This window comes from Trachypithecus francoisi, unplaced genomic scaffold (genome assembly GCF_009764315.1).
Source record: "Trachypithecus francoisi isolate TF-2019V2 unplaced genomic scaffold, Tfra_2.0 Lachesis_group9, whole genome shotgun sequence".
NCBI lineage: Eukaryota > Metazoa > Chordata > Mammalia > Primates > Cercopithecidae > Trachypithecus > Trachypithecus francoisi.
The window spans coordinates 62,473,117-62,488,878 of NW_022681474.1; the positions used below are offsets into that span (position 1 = coordinate 62,473,117).

The 15,762-nt window shown below is 41.6% G+C and overlaps 1 protein-coding gene across 6 annotated transcripts in view; it reads left to right on the plus strand.

The window, feature by feature from the left end:
* NRP1 (neuropilin 1) overlaps nucleotides 1-12,751 on the plus strand; it is a 157,785-nt gene extending 145,034 nt beyond the window's left edge. For 2 of the 6 annotated variants that reach the window (XM_033208422.1, XM_033208424.1), the window contains exons 14-17: nucleotides 3,653-3,927; nucleotides 4,421-4,517; nucleotides 7,474-7,524; nucleotides 9,885-12,751. In XM_033208422.1, the coding sequence (XP_033064313.1) occupies nucleotides 3,653-3,927; nucleotides 4,421-4,517; nucleotides 7,474-7,524; nucleotides 9,885-10,174 (713 nt within the window). In that variant the 3' untranslated portion in view covers nucleotides 10,175-12,751. The remainder of the gene's footprint in view (nucleotides 1-3,652; nucleotides 3,928-4,420; nucleotides 4,518-7,473; nucleotides 7,525-9,884) is intronic. The other 4 variants (XM_033208425.1, XM_033208423.1, XM_033208426.1 and 1 more) reach the window with 4 other exon arrangements.
* The last annotated feature ends 3,011 nt before the right edge of the window (nucleotides 12,752-15,762 follow it).

Sequence of the window (15,762 nt, forward strand, 5' to 3'; positions counted from 1 at the left end):
TAAAACCCTTGAAAGGGAAAATATCAGTGCTTTATGTGTTAGAGTATCAGAGAAGGAGGGCTTGTCTTAGATTAACAGCTGAGAAGTGTGATTCCTTCAGAAAGGTTGGACTCTTTTGTTCTCTCAGCCACCCAGATTTACTTGGCAGTTGTGCCAGGTCAGCTCCGACTAGAAAGAGCCCCTGCAGCTCTAGAAACACAACCATTTGTGCAGAGAGATGGGTGAGCCCAACATCTGAAAGGCAGGAACTACTTGTTAACAGGGAAAGGATCTAGATGAAAAGAGCCCTCCACGAAGCTCCCGCGCGTAGACTGACATTAGAGAGTGCTTTTTTACAATATTATTTGGTGAAACTTTGCAAACCAGAGATTGGGTTGTTTAAAAAGAAAATGAACACTAGCTAGGTAAAATATCCTGCTGCTTAATTTTGAATATATTGACAGGCATCCCATTTGCTTGGTTTTTTGCATTTGACCTCTAAGAATGGAACTAGGTACCTCCTTTCAGAGGATTCCTGAAGTCTGGCATCTCTCCCTGGTTCACTGAACAAGTGGTATTTGAGAAGCTCTGTTACAGGGCAGATGCTGTCTTGGGCACTGGAAATACACGTGTAAAGGAAGACGTCCCTACACTTGAGGAACTCACAGTCTGATCATGGTTGGGAAGTGACCACAGTGCAGTTCAGTGAGGACTTCCAATGGCAGAGGCCAGTGACAACGGACCGTGTAAAAGATGATGGAAGAGGGGTCAGGGAAAACAGCCCTGTCCAGACACCAGCTGAGCTAGGCTTATTTTACTGGCTTGTGTTTGGTATGCTTTGCACAGGTTTTTGTATGGGAAGTAGTTAGGTAGAAGTAGAGTATGCATGACTTTGGGAGCTACCTCCTTGCCTAATGAGATTGACAAGGAAATTGATGAAATTGGATTCCTTCCGTTTTCACTGAGTAGAGCAGAAGGTTGTGGATTGGGTGTTTATTGTGAGTGTGTGTATGTGTGTGTTTTGGGCAGGACACTGCTGGTTCTTTATACCACACCTTAAGTTGGTGATGCAGTGACCAGGAGGAAAACAGGATGGGGCGGATAAAAGGTCCATTGGAGGGGCTGCAAGCTCCCTCTTTGTGAAGAAGTGTGGATAGGCTGCAGGAAGTGAGCAGCCCCTGAAGAATTCTAAGCAGAGGAGCAACATGAGCACATTTTACTTATTTATTTATTTATTTATTTAAGACAGGGCCTCTGTTGCCTAGGCTGGAGTGCAGTGGTGTGATCTTGGCTCACTGCAACCTCCACCTCCCAGGTTCTAGCGATTCTCCTGTCTCAGCCTCCCAAGTAGCCGTACTCCCAGCTACTTAGGACTACAGCTATGTAGGAGCTACTACAGATGCCCACCAGCATGCGTGGTTAATTTTTGCATTTTTGGTAAAGACATAGTTTCGTCATGTTGGCCAGGCTCGTCTCGAACTCCTAACCTCAGGTGATCCAGCCACCTCGGCCTCCCGAAGTACCGGGATTATAGGCGTGGGCCACCGCACCCGGCCACACAAGCATATTTAAAGACCACAGTGTGAGAGGGCAGGGACCATAAGAACTTCCTTAGGCAGAGGATTCTTGAAATCTGGCTTCTCTCCCAGTGCACTGAACAGGCATCATTTGAGAAGCCCTGTTACCTGGCAGATGCTGTGTTGGGCACTGGAAATACAGGTATGAAGGAGGGGGTCCCTGTGCTTGAGGAACTCGCTGTCTGGTTGTGGGTAGGAAGTGATCATGGTGCAGTTGAGTGAGGATGTCCAATGGGAGAGCATCCCTCTACCTACGTCCACTTCCCTCCTTCTTTCTAACACCCATTCTCTGACTGGCCTCAATAAACTTTGAGCAGTGAGCTCAATAAGTGGGATTAAGACATGGCAGCAGCATTGCCAATTTCAGTCTTTTTTCCATAAGATTAGGGGGACGGAGGCACAATGGGTGTATTTTTTTCCCATCTTGGTGGATTTGTCACAGTGAAATGGCACCATCCCACACACAGGTGATCACATCTTGATAAATTAGTGGGCAAAACAAATCCTAAGCGTGAATGGATCAGCTCAGTCACAGAGGACACCCTGCAAGGTCGGAGAGCAAGAGGGACATTCATCCTGCAGTCTCAAACCTACTAGAGTGGCTAGAGTTGCCACTTGTGAACACCCTTCCCTTACGATTCCACCCACTGGTTTGAAGAAGGGTGGGCTCTCACATAAGCAGCCAGGTAAGGAAAGGAAACTCCCCGTGAACACATCCACATCCACCTGGACACTGATGACACAGGTGAGCAGAGAGGAGTATGTGCCCACGTGTGCACAGTGAGAAAGCACCTTGCAAACACACAAGCCTCTTGGGCAACAAACACAACCTCCTGCTGCCCACTGAGGCCCGAGCAGCAGATTCACACTTAATCAGGTGAGGCATTAGAGAAGATGATTTCTATTTGCAAAGCCAGCAGTGAAACATGAGTTGTGTGTTTAGACCAGGTGGTGGCAGGAGGAAATGTTCCCAGTGGGTGTCATTAAAAGCGAAGCCAAGAGAAAGTCCTCGCAGTTCAGCAAGTGTCTGTGTTGCCAAAATGGCACTTTCTAATGAACCTCAACAAGGCAACCTTCCTCTCCTTGAGCCAGAAGCCCACATCAAATAGGAGCAGGGCTCACAGGAGAGATGCAAGTTCTCAGGTGTGTTTAAGGAATTCAAAAACCATGAAAACAAACTACGGGAAAAATAATCTGAACTTGAAAAAGTTTTTTTAAAAGATTACTGCATTATTAGGAAAAACTACAGATTTATGATTATCAAGGAGTCATAGTGACAGAAGTTTCATTAATCAGAATTCCTGCTGCTCAAATGATAAATAAAAATACATCTCAATGATTTCATTTAATGCATGTGTTCACACGGATGCTGCTGTGCGATCTTAAAGTTGCATGAAAACAGGGTTTCTTAGGCCCAGCGTGGTGAATCATGCCTGTAATCCCAGCATTTTGGGAGGCCAGTGTGGGAGGATTGCTTGAGGCCAGGAGTTTGAGACTAGCCTGGGAAACACAGAAAGACTCTATCTCTACTTAAAAAAAAACATTAATCTTTTTAAGAACTAGCTGAGCATGGTGGCATGGGCCCATAATCATAGCTACTCAGAATGTTGAGACAGGATGATCACTTGAACCAAGGAGTTTGAGGCTGCAATGAGCTACGATCGCACCACTGCATCCCAACCTGGGCAACAGGAGTGTCTAAACATAACAGATAAATAAATAAATAAGGTTTCTTCCTAGAGAGCCAGGCGTTTTCAGTCCAGGCTATGCACAGACTTTGCTTTCAGTTTGCTTGTGATGGTGCAAATGCCAGCTTGAGCCATAGCCTGTGTCCATATGAAAATGTATTCCATTTTAAGTAGTATCCTAATTAGTGCCACTCAGCCTTCCGCTAATCAAATGTCCATTTTGCAGGAGCTGAGAGCAGGGCCTCAGGTGCCCATGAGGTCCCCAAGTATGCACACTTCTCCCTTTCCACTACATATTTGAGTTCTTGGCACTCAACGCAGGAAGCTTTTGATTAGTGAGACTTGAAATAAGAGAGATAAAAGTGTGGTAATCCTGGCCACTCTCCCTAACACAGTTCTTTGTCACTGCAGGAGATGGCAACTTCATCTATTCCCAAGCTGATGAAAATCAGAAGGGCAAAGTGGCTCGCCTGGTGAGCCCTGTGGTTTATTCCCAGAACTCTGCCCACTGCATGACCTTCTGGTATCACATGTCTGGGTCCCACGTCGGCATACTCAGGGTCAAACTGCGCTACCAGAAGCCAGAGGAGTACGATCAGGTGGTCTGGACAGTCACTGGACACCAAGGTGACCACTGGAAGGAAGGGCGTGTCTTGCTCCACAAGTCTCTGAAACTTTATCAGGTATGACCTCTTCCCAAGGCTGGGGAGGGCAGTGGCTGCAGGAATACTGAGATGATATGTTGGAGGTTGTGCAAATGAGATGCAAGAATTATTCTGAAATTATTTCCAGTGTTTCCCAACCCTGAGATATTGCTGCAATGATAACCACCTTCATAGCAGATTTCACAGTCTCCTATATTGAAGGAATAGAACCAATTTGCTGAGAAAGAACACAAAGGACTTCCATGTCATCTATTTCTGGGCTTTCACAATGTATCGTTCCTTTTGTTTGCTGCTTTCTCCCATTTTAAAGTTTGTATTATAAAAAGAGAGTGTGAGGAGAAGGTGCATGCCATCACCAGGCAGCTAATGTGGATTGATGAGTGAAGTGTGTGCTTACACTGAATCTGATGAATTTAATTTATGTGTCATAGTGGGAGCTGAACAAGCATTTGTAAACTCTGCCACATGAGATGAGCATTTCAATACTGTGAAAATGATCTTATTTTGTTAGGTGATTTTCGAGGGCGAAATCGGAAAAGGAAACCTTGGTGGGATTGCTGTGGATGACATTAGTATTAATAACCACATTTCACAAGAAGATTGTGCAAGTAAGTATGAGCTGCTGTAGAAACCAATGGAGTACTTGCCCAGGGCAAGACTCTTGCCAAAGTGGTGGTCTTTGTTTTGCCCATTTCTACTTAGAATTTCCGTGTGACCTCTCGGCACGTCATAGGAAATGCATATTCTGGTGCAACAGGGCATAAAATCAGCCCAATTTACCTGTGGCTGTCCTGTCACCTACCCTAGGTCCTTCATAATGTCTGCTTGATACCTACAAAACTCCACAAATAATGCAGAATCCAAAGATTATAGCTAAGAAGACCCAGCTTACAAGCTGTATATGCCATACCGAAACATTTTGACCAACAACGGAAAGTCAGACATTGGATAATTCCAAATATCTGAGTGTATAAACAAAACAGCAAGCCTCTAAAAACTTTGATCAGGACAAGTTTAATTAAGAATACATTGTTAATGGACCATAGAAGCCATAATTCTTTGCTTTATTACAAATAAGTAGATGTTTCTGACTTTTAAAATAGCTGAAATGGCTTAAAAGACTTGAATGAAATTCAGAAACTTGGCCTAGTATTTCAGAGTTGGTCTTTATGGTTCTTGTACTAGGTGGATGTAAGGCATAGAAAACCAATTCATATTCCCTAGTTCTTGATATATAATTACAAATAGCATTACTAATGACAGTGTAATAGCATGGTAATTAATCTTAAGCTCCATTTGCTACATTGAAACTGTTGTTATACATCATTATATAATACGATGTTAATTATAACAAAATGGGATAAGCCTATTGGGCAAATTTAAGACAAAGGAGGCCTGTTGGCTGTAATGGGAGTTTTGGTCATTTCAGCAACTTACAAAGCTTTTATTATATAATATATTGAATATATATAATCCATAAAGTGGCAATAATTTGATAGGATCCATTGAAGAAATTGGGCAAAAAAAAAAGGAGCAATGAATAAAGGCTTGCTTCTTCATACTATTAAAGGGAACCTGCTTAGCGCCACCCTACTTAGCAAATCTTCACAAGAATGATAAGGCTTAATAGTTTAGCTGCAACTCCTTTACAAATTACCCACATCCATATCTACACTGCTGATAAAATGTGTATTTCATGTAGTAACACAGTGTCTGTGATATCTTCACTTCTCCATTCCAAAGTGAGAATGATGATGGTGATGTTTTGGGATGTAAGAGCAAACTCCACAGACTAAAACAAAGAAACGAAATTTAATTCAGTTCAACAAGTTCTGACCACATACCATATGCAAAGCAGCATGCGGATGCTCCAGTGAAAGTACATGGCTGAGCCAGGAGCAGTGGTTCACGCCTGTCATCCCAACACTTTGGGAGGCCGAGGTGGGAGGATCATTTGAGGCCAGTAGTTCAGGACCAGCCTGGCCAACATAGCAAAACCCCATCTCTACTAAAAAAAAATACAAAAATTAGCTGGACGTGGTGGCACGCACCTGTAGTAATCCCAGCTACTTGGGAGGCTGAGGCAGGAGAACTGCTTGAACCCAGGAGGCAGAAGTTGCAGTGAGCCAAGATCATGCCAGTGCACTCCAGCCTAGGCAACAGAGCAAGACCCCATTTCTAAAAAAGAAAGGGAGAGAAAAGGAAGGAAAGAAGGAAGGAAGGAAGGAAGGAAGGAAGGAAGGAAGGAAGGAAGGAAGGAAGGAAGGAGAGAAGGAGAAAAAGAAAGAAAGAAAGAGAGAGAGAGAAAGCAAGAAAGAAAGAAGGAAGGAAGGAAGGAAGGAAGGAAGGAAGGAAGGAAGGACAGGACACAGCTGAGATATCTATGGGACTTTTTCTTTTCTTGTAATTTGTCCATTTAGCTGTAGTTGCTGCCAGGCATTGTAGTGGGAAAGTCACAACTAGAGCTCCATTAAACCACTTTATTTGTTTATATTGCTACCAATAAAAATATGTGTAAGAAAATTGTACAATGATTCATCAAATATGCATCCTTGAACATCTGGGTGTGGATGCTATGAGATTATCAACTATTAATCTTTCATTCATACATACAACAAATATCTATTAAAGCACCTATGATGTGCTAGACACTGTTGTAAATGCTGGAATATAGCAGTGGACAAAGCACTCAAAAATTCCTGCTGTGTACTTAGTACCACAGGGATACCGGAACTTTACTTCTTCGATAGCTATTTTATGTATTTATCTATTTTTGTAATACACAGGACACAGTCTCTTCCCTCAAAGAATTGACATCCTATTCGAGAAGCGAAAGTAACACACACCAAATTTAGGAAGCAGTTTTCTGCAAACTATGGGATGGTCGCCATATGTACAAATCTACTTCAGTAGAACCTATGTTCACCAGATTTTTCTTCCACATTTCAGATGCCAAAACCATGTCTCTTCCCCCCTCTTCTTTTTTTTTTTTAAATTTGTTGTTGTTATTGTTTTCGCTTTTTTGAGACAGGGTCTCGCTTCCATCACACAGGGTGGAGTGCAGTGGCACCATCATGGCTCACTGTAAACTCCATCTCCTGGGCGCAAGCTCCCCTTCCACCTCAGCCTCCTAAGTAACTGGGAAGCTAATTTTTTTATTTTTGTAGAGGTCTTATTATGTTGTCCAGGCTGGTCCTAAACTCCTAGCCTAAAGTTCTCCTGCGTTGGCCTCCCTAAGCACTGGGATTATAGGCATGAGCCAGCACACCCAGCCCACCCTTGTCTCCTAAAACAACAGACTCTGCTAGCAGCAGTGCTGCCTGGATTTAGATATGGCACCTTAAAGGCAGTGTTGTGACGTCACATCACCAATTTCCTGGTCATTTATTGATCTATTTGGTGGGTTCTGGTTGAACTAAAAAATCCAAAAGGAGCCCAGTAGAGCCGTGTGTGTGTGTGTGTGTGTGTGTCTCTGTGTGTATGTACCTAAAGGTTTGTGTAGTTTGGTGCATTATATTTTGTTGGCAGTTCAAATATCTCTTTCAATTTTGTTTGACTTGTCAGAACCAGCAGACCTGGATAAAAAGAACCCAGAAATTAAAATTGATGAAACAGGTAAATTTGTCTTGCTGACCAATTTAAAAAAAATTTTTTTACTATGGCTTTCATTGTGTTTATGAAGCAACTTTGTGGAACTCTAATACACCGGAATATCAAAAAGTTCAAATGAAAAACATCTATGCCCATGGCCCTGGGTTGGTGCTGTGGATCGGATTGTGCCCACAGAGTACCCACTTCCGAGCTGCCCGTAAGACTTGGGGAGCCTCGGTGACGGTTCCTGCTTGTACACACTTGGTTGAGCATGGGAAACGTGCTCACCCTGGCCCTTCCCTGCCCAGTCTAGAGGTGGAACATAAAGGATAATCAGCTCAAACACACTGAGTTTATCACTACAAAGACAGAAAACTAGTGAAGACTATTTCCATACAGTTATTTGAAACCAACCAAAATTATTGTTTCTAGTTGATATCCAGCTAGGATCTTTAAGAGACCAGAGCCCAGTTTCTGAGATAATCCATTGTGTTTGATTCATCTTTTCCCATCTTCCTCTACTGGAACCTTGGTTTTGTGATGATGATGATGATGATAAGAAGGATTTATTGAAGAGCTAGTATGTTCTGAGCACTTTATATACCTGATCTTTTTCTTTTCTTTTCTTTTTTTCTTGAGACAGAGTCTGTCTCTGTCACCCAGGCTTGGAGTGCAGTGGTGTGATCTCAGCTCACTGCAGCCTCCACCTGCCAGGTTCAAGCAATTTTCCTACCTCAACCTTCCAAGCAGACTACAGGCCCACACCACCACGCCCAACTTATTTTTGTGTCTTTTGTAAGATGGAGTTTGACCATGTTGCCCAGGCTGGTCTCGAATTCCTTAGCTTAAGCGATTCCCTGACCTCAGCCTCCCAAAGTGCTGGGATTACAGGCATGAGCCACTGTACCCATCCTACATACCTTACCTTATTTAATCCTCACAGCAGCTCTAGGGGTTGTATTTATCCCCATTCTACAGATAGTGAGACTGAAACTTAAGTAGCATAGCTAATTGGGTGCAGGCTCACACTTTAGCCTGATGAACTATGAATGTGTGTTTTTGTTGAACGCTGCTTGGTGATCAAATGCAAGACCTTTGATCAGAGTTAGGCCTTGCCTGGTATAACTCTATTCCCAGAAGTTTCCACATCTCCCAGCCAGCATTGTGGGCTGTTGGACACTTGCTCCAGCATCACTGACAGCTGCTGTGGGTACTGCTACACCCTGATCATCAATGCACGTCAGCATCTGTTGCCGTTAGAAATGGGATCCTACTCTATGGCCAGTCATGGACTTCATAGAGACAAATAAATATGGCACCATGCTGTTAGTAATATGAACACATTACCAAGTCCACACAGAGATATAAACTTTATTAGAGGTTGTTTCAAAACAATATTTCATCAAGGGAGAGAATATTAATATGTCCCAAGGCTTGTTTTCTCTTGATTAGGGACTTGCATCTCATATTTTTCGTTTTCTTTGATTGGAATCTTTGTTGATCAGAACACCATTAAGTAAACCCCAGGCACATTGTGCGTTAACATTTTCATCCCGTTTCTAGGACCAGGTAATTAGGCTCAGAGCTGCCATGTTAACAATTTCTCCCATTCCACTCTAAAGAAAACAAGTCCCCAGTGACTGAGCTGCAGAGCAGTGCAACTGTCTCCAGTTAAACTACCAGGGCTGCAAAGATGCTGATTATTAGTAAATGTCTTCTATTCGGCATGACAGACACGGTTTTCTCGATTTGAGCCACAATCTGTTTACATGTCAGCAGCAAGCATTCTCTTGTTCTAAAAAAATCACTCCTTCTTTACTGAAACTACTGTAGACTTTGGGCAAAATTTGTTTGACTTGAAGATTTCCCATACGGGAGAACAAACACATGCATAAACCATGCCAGATCCTGGAAGCAGCACCACGTAGAAGGGCAGCCATGAAGATTTTTCTCGTGCCTGTTTTGGGATTAGGTACATGCACTGGGAATGGTAAAATCCCCTTGCTAGACTAATGTGTGACTAAGCATTTTGCAAAACTTAATGACCACATATCTAGCCAAGGACTGTAAACACAGATTACAACCTAGGACAGATGGGACAGCATGAAATCTGAATTAGATGAGCATGGAACCTCCCAGTTTATCCAGAACCGGTTGCTTCCACGTGCTAAGCAGTCTGGCAGAAGCCCCAGCGCCCACTCCCCACTACCATCTCCCACTCCCCGCTACAACCTCCCACACTTCTATTCCCAACAATGAGTCAGACATGACAGGCAAAACTGGGGTGTGCAATTTGCTCCTGTTTCGTTTCTTTCTGTTTTTCTGTCTGCTTTCATCTGGTCCGTTGGCAGTGCTCACGGAGACAATATTGTTATTTTCCATAGGGAGCACACCAGGATACGAAGGTGAAGAAGAAGGTGACAAGAACATCTCCAGGAAGCCAGGCAATGTGTTGAAGACCTTAGACCCCATCCTCATCACCATCATAGCCATGAGTGCCCTGGGGGTCCTCCTGGGGGCTGTGTGTGGGGTCGTGCTGTACTGTGCCTGTTGGCATAATGGGATGTCAGAAAGAAACTTGTCTGCCCTGGAGAACTATAACTTTGAACTTGTGGATGGTGTGAAGTTGAAAAAAGACAAACTGAATGCACAGAGTACTTATTCGGAGGCATGAAGGCAGACAGAGATGAAAAGACAGTCAGAGGATGGAAGTGGAAGGACAGGAGTGAGCTGGGGAGCTGTTGATCTTTCACTATACAGGCTGGGAAGTGTGTTGATGACCACTGAGCCAGGCTTTTCTCAGGAGCTTCAATGAGTATGGCTGACAGACATGGACAAGGAGCTGTGTTCACCATCGGACTCATGTACAGTCAGCTTTTTTCCTGTTGGTTTCATTTGAATAATCAGATGCTGGTGTTGAGACCAAGTATGGTTGACATAATCATTCATTTCGACCCCTCCTGCCCACCCCCCCCCCAACTTATGGATTCTTTTTGGAAACTGTGCAAAATCCAAGATGCTGGCACCAAGCGTATTCCATGTGGCCCTTTGGATGGACATGCTACCTGAAACCCAGTGCCCAGAATATACTAGAATCACCGCATATCAGTGGACTCCTGAAGTTGTACTTGTGTATAATTGCCCGCGTCGTGCATAGGCAAAGAAGGATTAGGCTGTTTTCTTTTTAAAGTACTGTAGCCTCAGTACCAGTATAGTGCATCAGCTCTGTTTAAGAAGCAATACTGTCCGATTTTCTTGCTGTTTTTCCAGTGTTGTACTAAACCTCGTGCTTGTGAACTCCATACAGAAAACGGTGCCATCCCTGAACACGGCTGGCCACTGGGTGTACTGCTGACAACTGCAACAACAAAAACACAAATCCTTGGCACTGGCTAGTCTATGTCCTCTCAAGTGCCTTTTTGTTTGTACTGGTTCATTGTGTTACATTAACGACCCACTCTCTTTCTTGCTGGTGAAAGCCCTACTCTTTAATCAAACCCTGGTGGCCCACTGACTAAGAAGAAAGTTTATTTTCATGTGAGACGTCAGCCCCTCTGGGCAGGCAAGGGCTCTGAAGATTTGGCAACGTGGCTTAATTGTTCTGCTTTTTCTGTAGTTCAATTTCATGTCTCTTGACCCTTTTGTATAAAGCTGCAATATTCTCTCTTGTTGTTCTTTCATATGGAATGTATTTTCAAATGTAAACTCTTTTCTCTTTCTCTCTCCTCTCTGTCTTTTTTTCCTCTCTTAAAATTGGAGGATTTGCCGTTGTCCAGAAAAGAAACTTGCAGCTTTAACCTGCTGGGAATGGCAAACGATTTTACTAGACTTTATGTTTAAAAATAAATAAATAAGGGAAATTCCTAACTTTGCCCTCCAAAGTCTAACTTTGGTTTTCTTGTTAACTGGTTAAAGTGACAGTATCTTTTTTCCTTATCTATTCTGTTCAAAATGACCTCTGATAGAAATGTTGGCATTTAGTAGAAATAGTGGTAAGTTGAGGAAAGAAATAATACAAATTGGCTTTCAAGTGAGACTGAAACGAAGAACTGGATAAAATCTTCCAAATATCCAAAAGCATGAGATTTTTCTATCCAAATATGCAAAAATGACCCAAGAGAACCTTCCTGTTTTGCTACTGAGTCAGACAAGGGAATTGGAAGGAATAACAGTTAATTTAAGAATTAAACTATAAATCCTGATGCCTGGGAGTCAAGTATTTTAAGATAAGAGGGGGGAAAACATAAAGTCAAAACAAATGGTTTACAAAATTCATAACAGCAGCCTTGAAAAAATAGACTTAAATGAATTCTTCTAGAAATTTCCAGCGGCTCGCAAAAAATAAGCCTGCCTTAGGGCTGGCAACACCTAAGCCTCTAACAGCACAGGGAAGCAAATATCTTACCAGGCAGCCTATGAATTAACCCAAAGAAGCTTTGGTGGTTTTTGGTGCATTTTTATCATGCCATGTTGGACATGAGATTTTTTAGATCTTCCTCCCTTCCCTCATTGCTAGACGTCTCACTCAAAGACATTTGTTGGGAGTCACATTTGCATCATAGATGAGACAGTCCATTCATCTTAGTTAAATTGGATTGAGAATGCCTTTTGTTTCCAGGAAAGTATTGATCACCATGAAAGAAGAATAGTTTTTTGTCCCCAGAGGCATTCATTTAGTTGATATAATCCTACCAGAAGGAAAGCACTAAGAAAGACTTGTTTTTTGCTTTTAAAGGCAACAGACTTAAAGTTGTCCTCAACCAAGGAAAAATGATACTGCAACTTTAAAATTTAAAGTATCTTGCACTGATAAATATATTTAAAAATTATATGTTTATAAAGTTATTAATTTGTAAAGGCAGTGTTACAAAATGTTCAGTTTATATTGTTTTAGATTGTTTTGTAATTTTTAAAGGTGTAAAATAACATATTTTTTCTTTATGGAAATCTATAAAACTTTCTGTAGTAAAATGTTTTCATTTTACTGGTATATTATTGCTTCATGTTTTGTACCATCAAAAGATTTTGTGCAGATTTTTTTTACAGAAATTATTATTTTCTATGACAATATGACACTTGTAAATTGTTGTTTCAAAATGAACAGCGAAGCCTTAACTTTAAATGACATTTGTATTCTCAGACACTGAGTAGCATAAAAACCACATAGAACTGAACTGTAACTTAAATTCCAAACTATGACTACTACATTCCAAAGAAACAGTTGAATTAAACATTTTCATAAAATATCCCACACCTGATGGCTTTTATTATATTAGCACTGTTCTAGTTAAAGAAGTTGGTGACATGCCACCATCCAATAACTTTCAAGATTTTTTAAAGTTCTCTTTTTTAAAATATTCTGATAAGGAGAGAAGATTAAGAAAACATTTTCCGAAAGTAGAATCTCAACTCAAATTGGACCCTGTCATGATGAGGAATACAGAATTTGATGTTAGGAATGGAAATGTTTAAATCCTAAATTGTGTGTCAAATGTTTTATATTCATTTGGTAAAGTTTCTTTTATCATATTCACTCATAACTTGGTAAGTTTTGTTCTTGTAGAAAATAGTAATGAGCCTGGCAGTATTTATTCATGCACCCATGCTACATTTAGGTAATGGGAAAAGTTGGGTAGGACATTACAACTGGCTGTTTGGTAATTCTTAGGAAAGGTTTTATTCCATCTGAAACCAGAATAATAGGAAAAATAATAACAACAACAAAGACAACAGAAGTGTCCAGTTAAAGGGGCCCTTTTTACAACAAAACTGGCCTAGCTTAATTTCTACTACTCACAGACCAATAAGTCTTTCTCCACTACCATCCTCTGACTGTAGGAAAACTAATTCCTGGAAGCACAGGAACTCCCTGAGGAGTGGGCTGCTTTGGACAGCCAGGCTCCATCAATCAATATTTCCTTCACTGCCTGCTTTTCTCTGGATGCTTATGCCTTTTTGCATTTTCCAAGATTAACCGAGAATAGAAAATTTTCCCTAATGCATGGGTTTTTAGGTCTCTCTACTCACAGAAAAGAGAGAGAATCACTTTACTAAAGTTACATTCTACCTAAATTCATGGATGTTTCCAGAAAAATATGATGACTTTCAAGGAGTCTATTAGAATTAATCCACACATACTTTCTGAAAAATGCTAAGGGCCATGCACTAATATTACCTCTGTTTCATTGTTTGAGAAGAACTTCAACATGAATACTTCTCACTCTTATCCCTAGTTAGAGGCTAAGCTAGGCTTTTCATACTAGGTTTAACAAGCTAAATCGCTGTATAATACTTCCCAGATTCAGGACTGAAATATTTTACTTAAAGCATAAAAATGATTTACAGTTCTGTCTCCTTTCTTCCCTCATAACTTATTAATTGCCACTTGGGCTGAATTGCACTGTATTTTTATGCAAATCAAATCAGTATTCCATAATGCTTCTGCTTCCCAATGGTAATTATAACTGTTTGTGTTGCATTAAAAAATAGCTTTGCCAAGAATTAGCTCTATTTCCCTAAACTATATCCACTAAGGGATCTTAAGCAGAATTTCAACTTGGGGATTGAGAAACCTAGATGAAGGGACTGTCACACTGAGTAGAACTTAGCACCAAGAAGCATGGAAGACAACGATGAGAACTGACTTTTTCTCCACAATGTTCCAAAGAAACATTGAAAGATGATTCAGAGGAAAATATCACATTATCACATGCATGCCAGAAAGATCCTAAAATGAAAGGAGCTGATCCTATCATTTTAGGAAAGAGTATGGGGATTGTCTATGGTGATGGCATCACACTGCTATTTGTTGAAACTCTAGCTGTTTTCACAGCTGCTTTGTGAAAGGTAAGTAAGGAAAGTTTTGTGATTATTCAGTCCACTTTATAAATGGGGAATCCAAAGTTCAGAGAGGTTGAGTGATGAGTCCAGGATGTATCTGGTCTCCTCTCTCCTCCATTCCTCCCACCGTTCCACAGTTCTGCATTAACTTGGGAGAGGTTCACACGGGACCTGGCTGCCCAAAATGTGTCCCAAGAGGCAGCAATAGCAGCAGCATCACTGGAAGCCTGTTAGAAATGCAGTGTCTCGGGCTGTGCCCCAGACCTGCTGAGTCATTTTAACAAGATCCCCAGACCACCTGTCATCACATTCAGGTTTAAGGAGTCCCAACATGGCCTGTCGCCACCTGAGCTAGGTGTGCAAAAGTTTGCAATGCTTCAGATGGTGGTGTCTGAACACAAAGCACTATTCAGAAGCATCTAAACACAATGCAGCCTGTTATAACACTGGTAAATTTAAAATCTCACTTAACCCAGAAGTGCTTTGTGGTCATTCTGCCTGATTACTTGTGAGGGGCCTAAAAGTGGGCTTTTCTGATAGAGAAGAGAGGCTGCTGATGTGGTAATTTGCTGGATTAAAAACTTTAAAAGTGTGGCAGAAGCATAGCAAATGCTCTTTTCCTTATCACAGTGCAGTCAGTGGAGAAAAGGGAATGCACACCAATATGTGAATACCCAATTCCTACTACTCAAAAGACGTTGCCTTACATAGCACACACGGCTTAATACCTTCCAAAGATATTAAATTCCTGAATAGTAAAACTAGATGGAACTCTATTTAATCTTTCTTATTAAAGAAAATATCAGATAATAGAGCTTTGTTGTCAATAGTGGCTCCCGAGAGAGGGTTTTTCTATGCGGAAAGATTGTCTCATCTCCACATCTAAATGGAATGGTCCTGTAATGATGCAGGCGTTCACAAGTGTATAATATTCATAGCCAATAATCTAATTTTATCACTGCCCTGTAAATGGGCTTGGAAAGTCACTTGCTCTGGCAGAATGTTGGGCTGGAAATGGACTCGCTGTCCTGGAAGGGGCTTCTGAGTCTTGCCTTTGTGCAGCTTGGACAAGACAATGACTCACTCGGATGGAAAGCAGGTCTCTGTTCCTCATAATGCTCCTTTCAGTGATCTGGGCATCTCTGCCCCGTCATTTCTGACAGCCAATTCCACACCCTTTCCTTAAGGCCTCGTTATCATTTTTTCAGATAGATGATGCTGGCAGTGCTCATGATCTTGATGTTATCCTGCCAGGAAATCATTCCATCGCCTATCAGGATTATCATTGCTCTAATTTTGTCCAACTTCTGAAATTTTTCAATGCTGATTAAATTGCTCCTTGACTTTGTATATCTGATATATTCAAAGCAGATTCAATTGTTATGCTCTGGTCTTTTGCAATTCTGCTGGAATTCAAGCCCT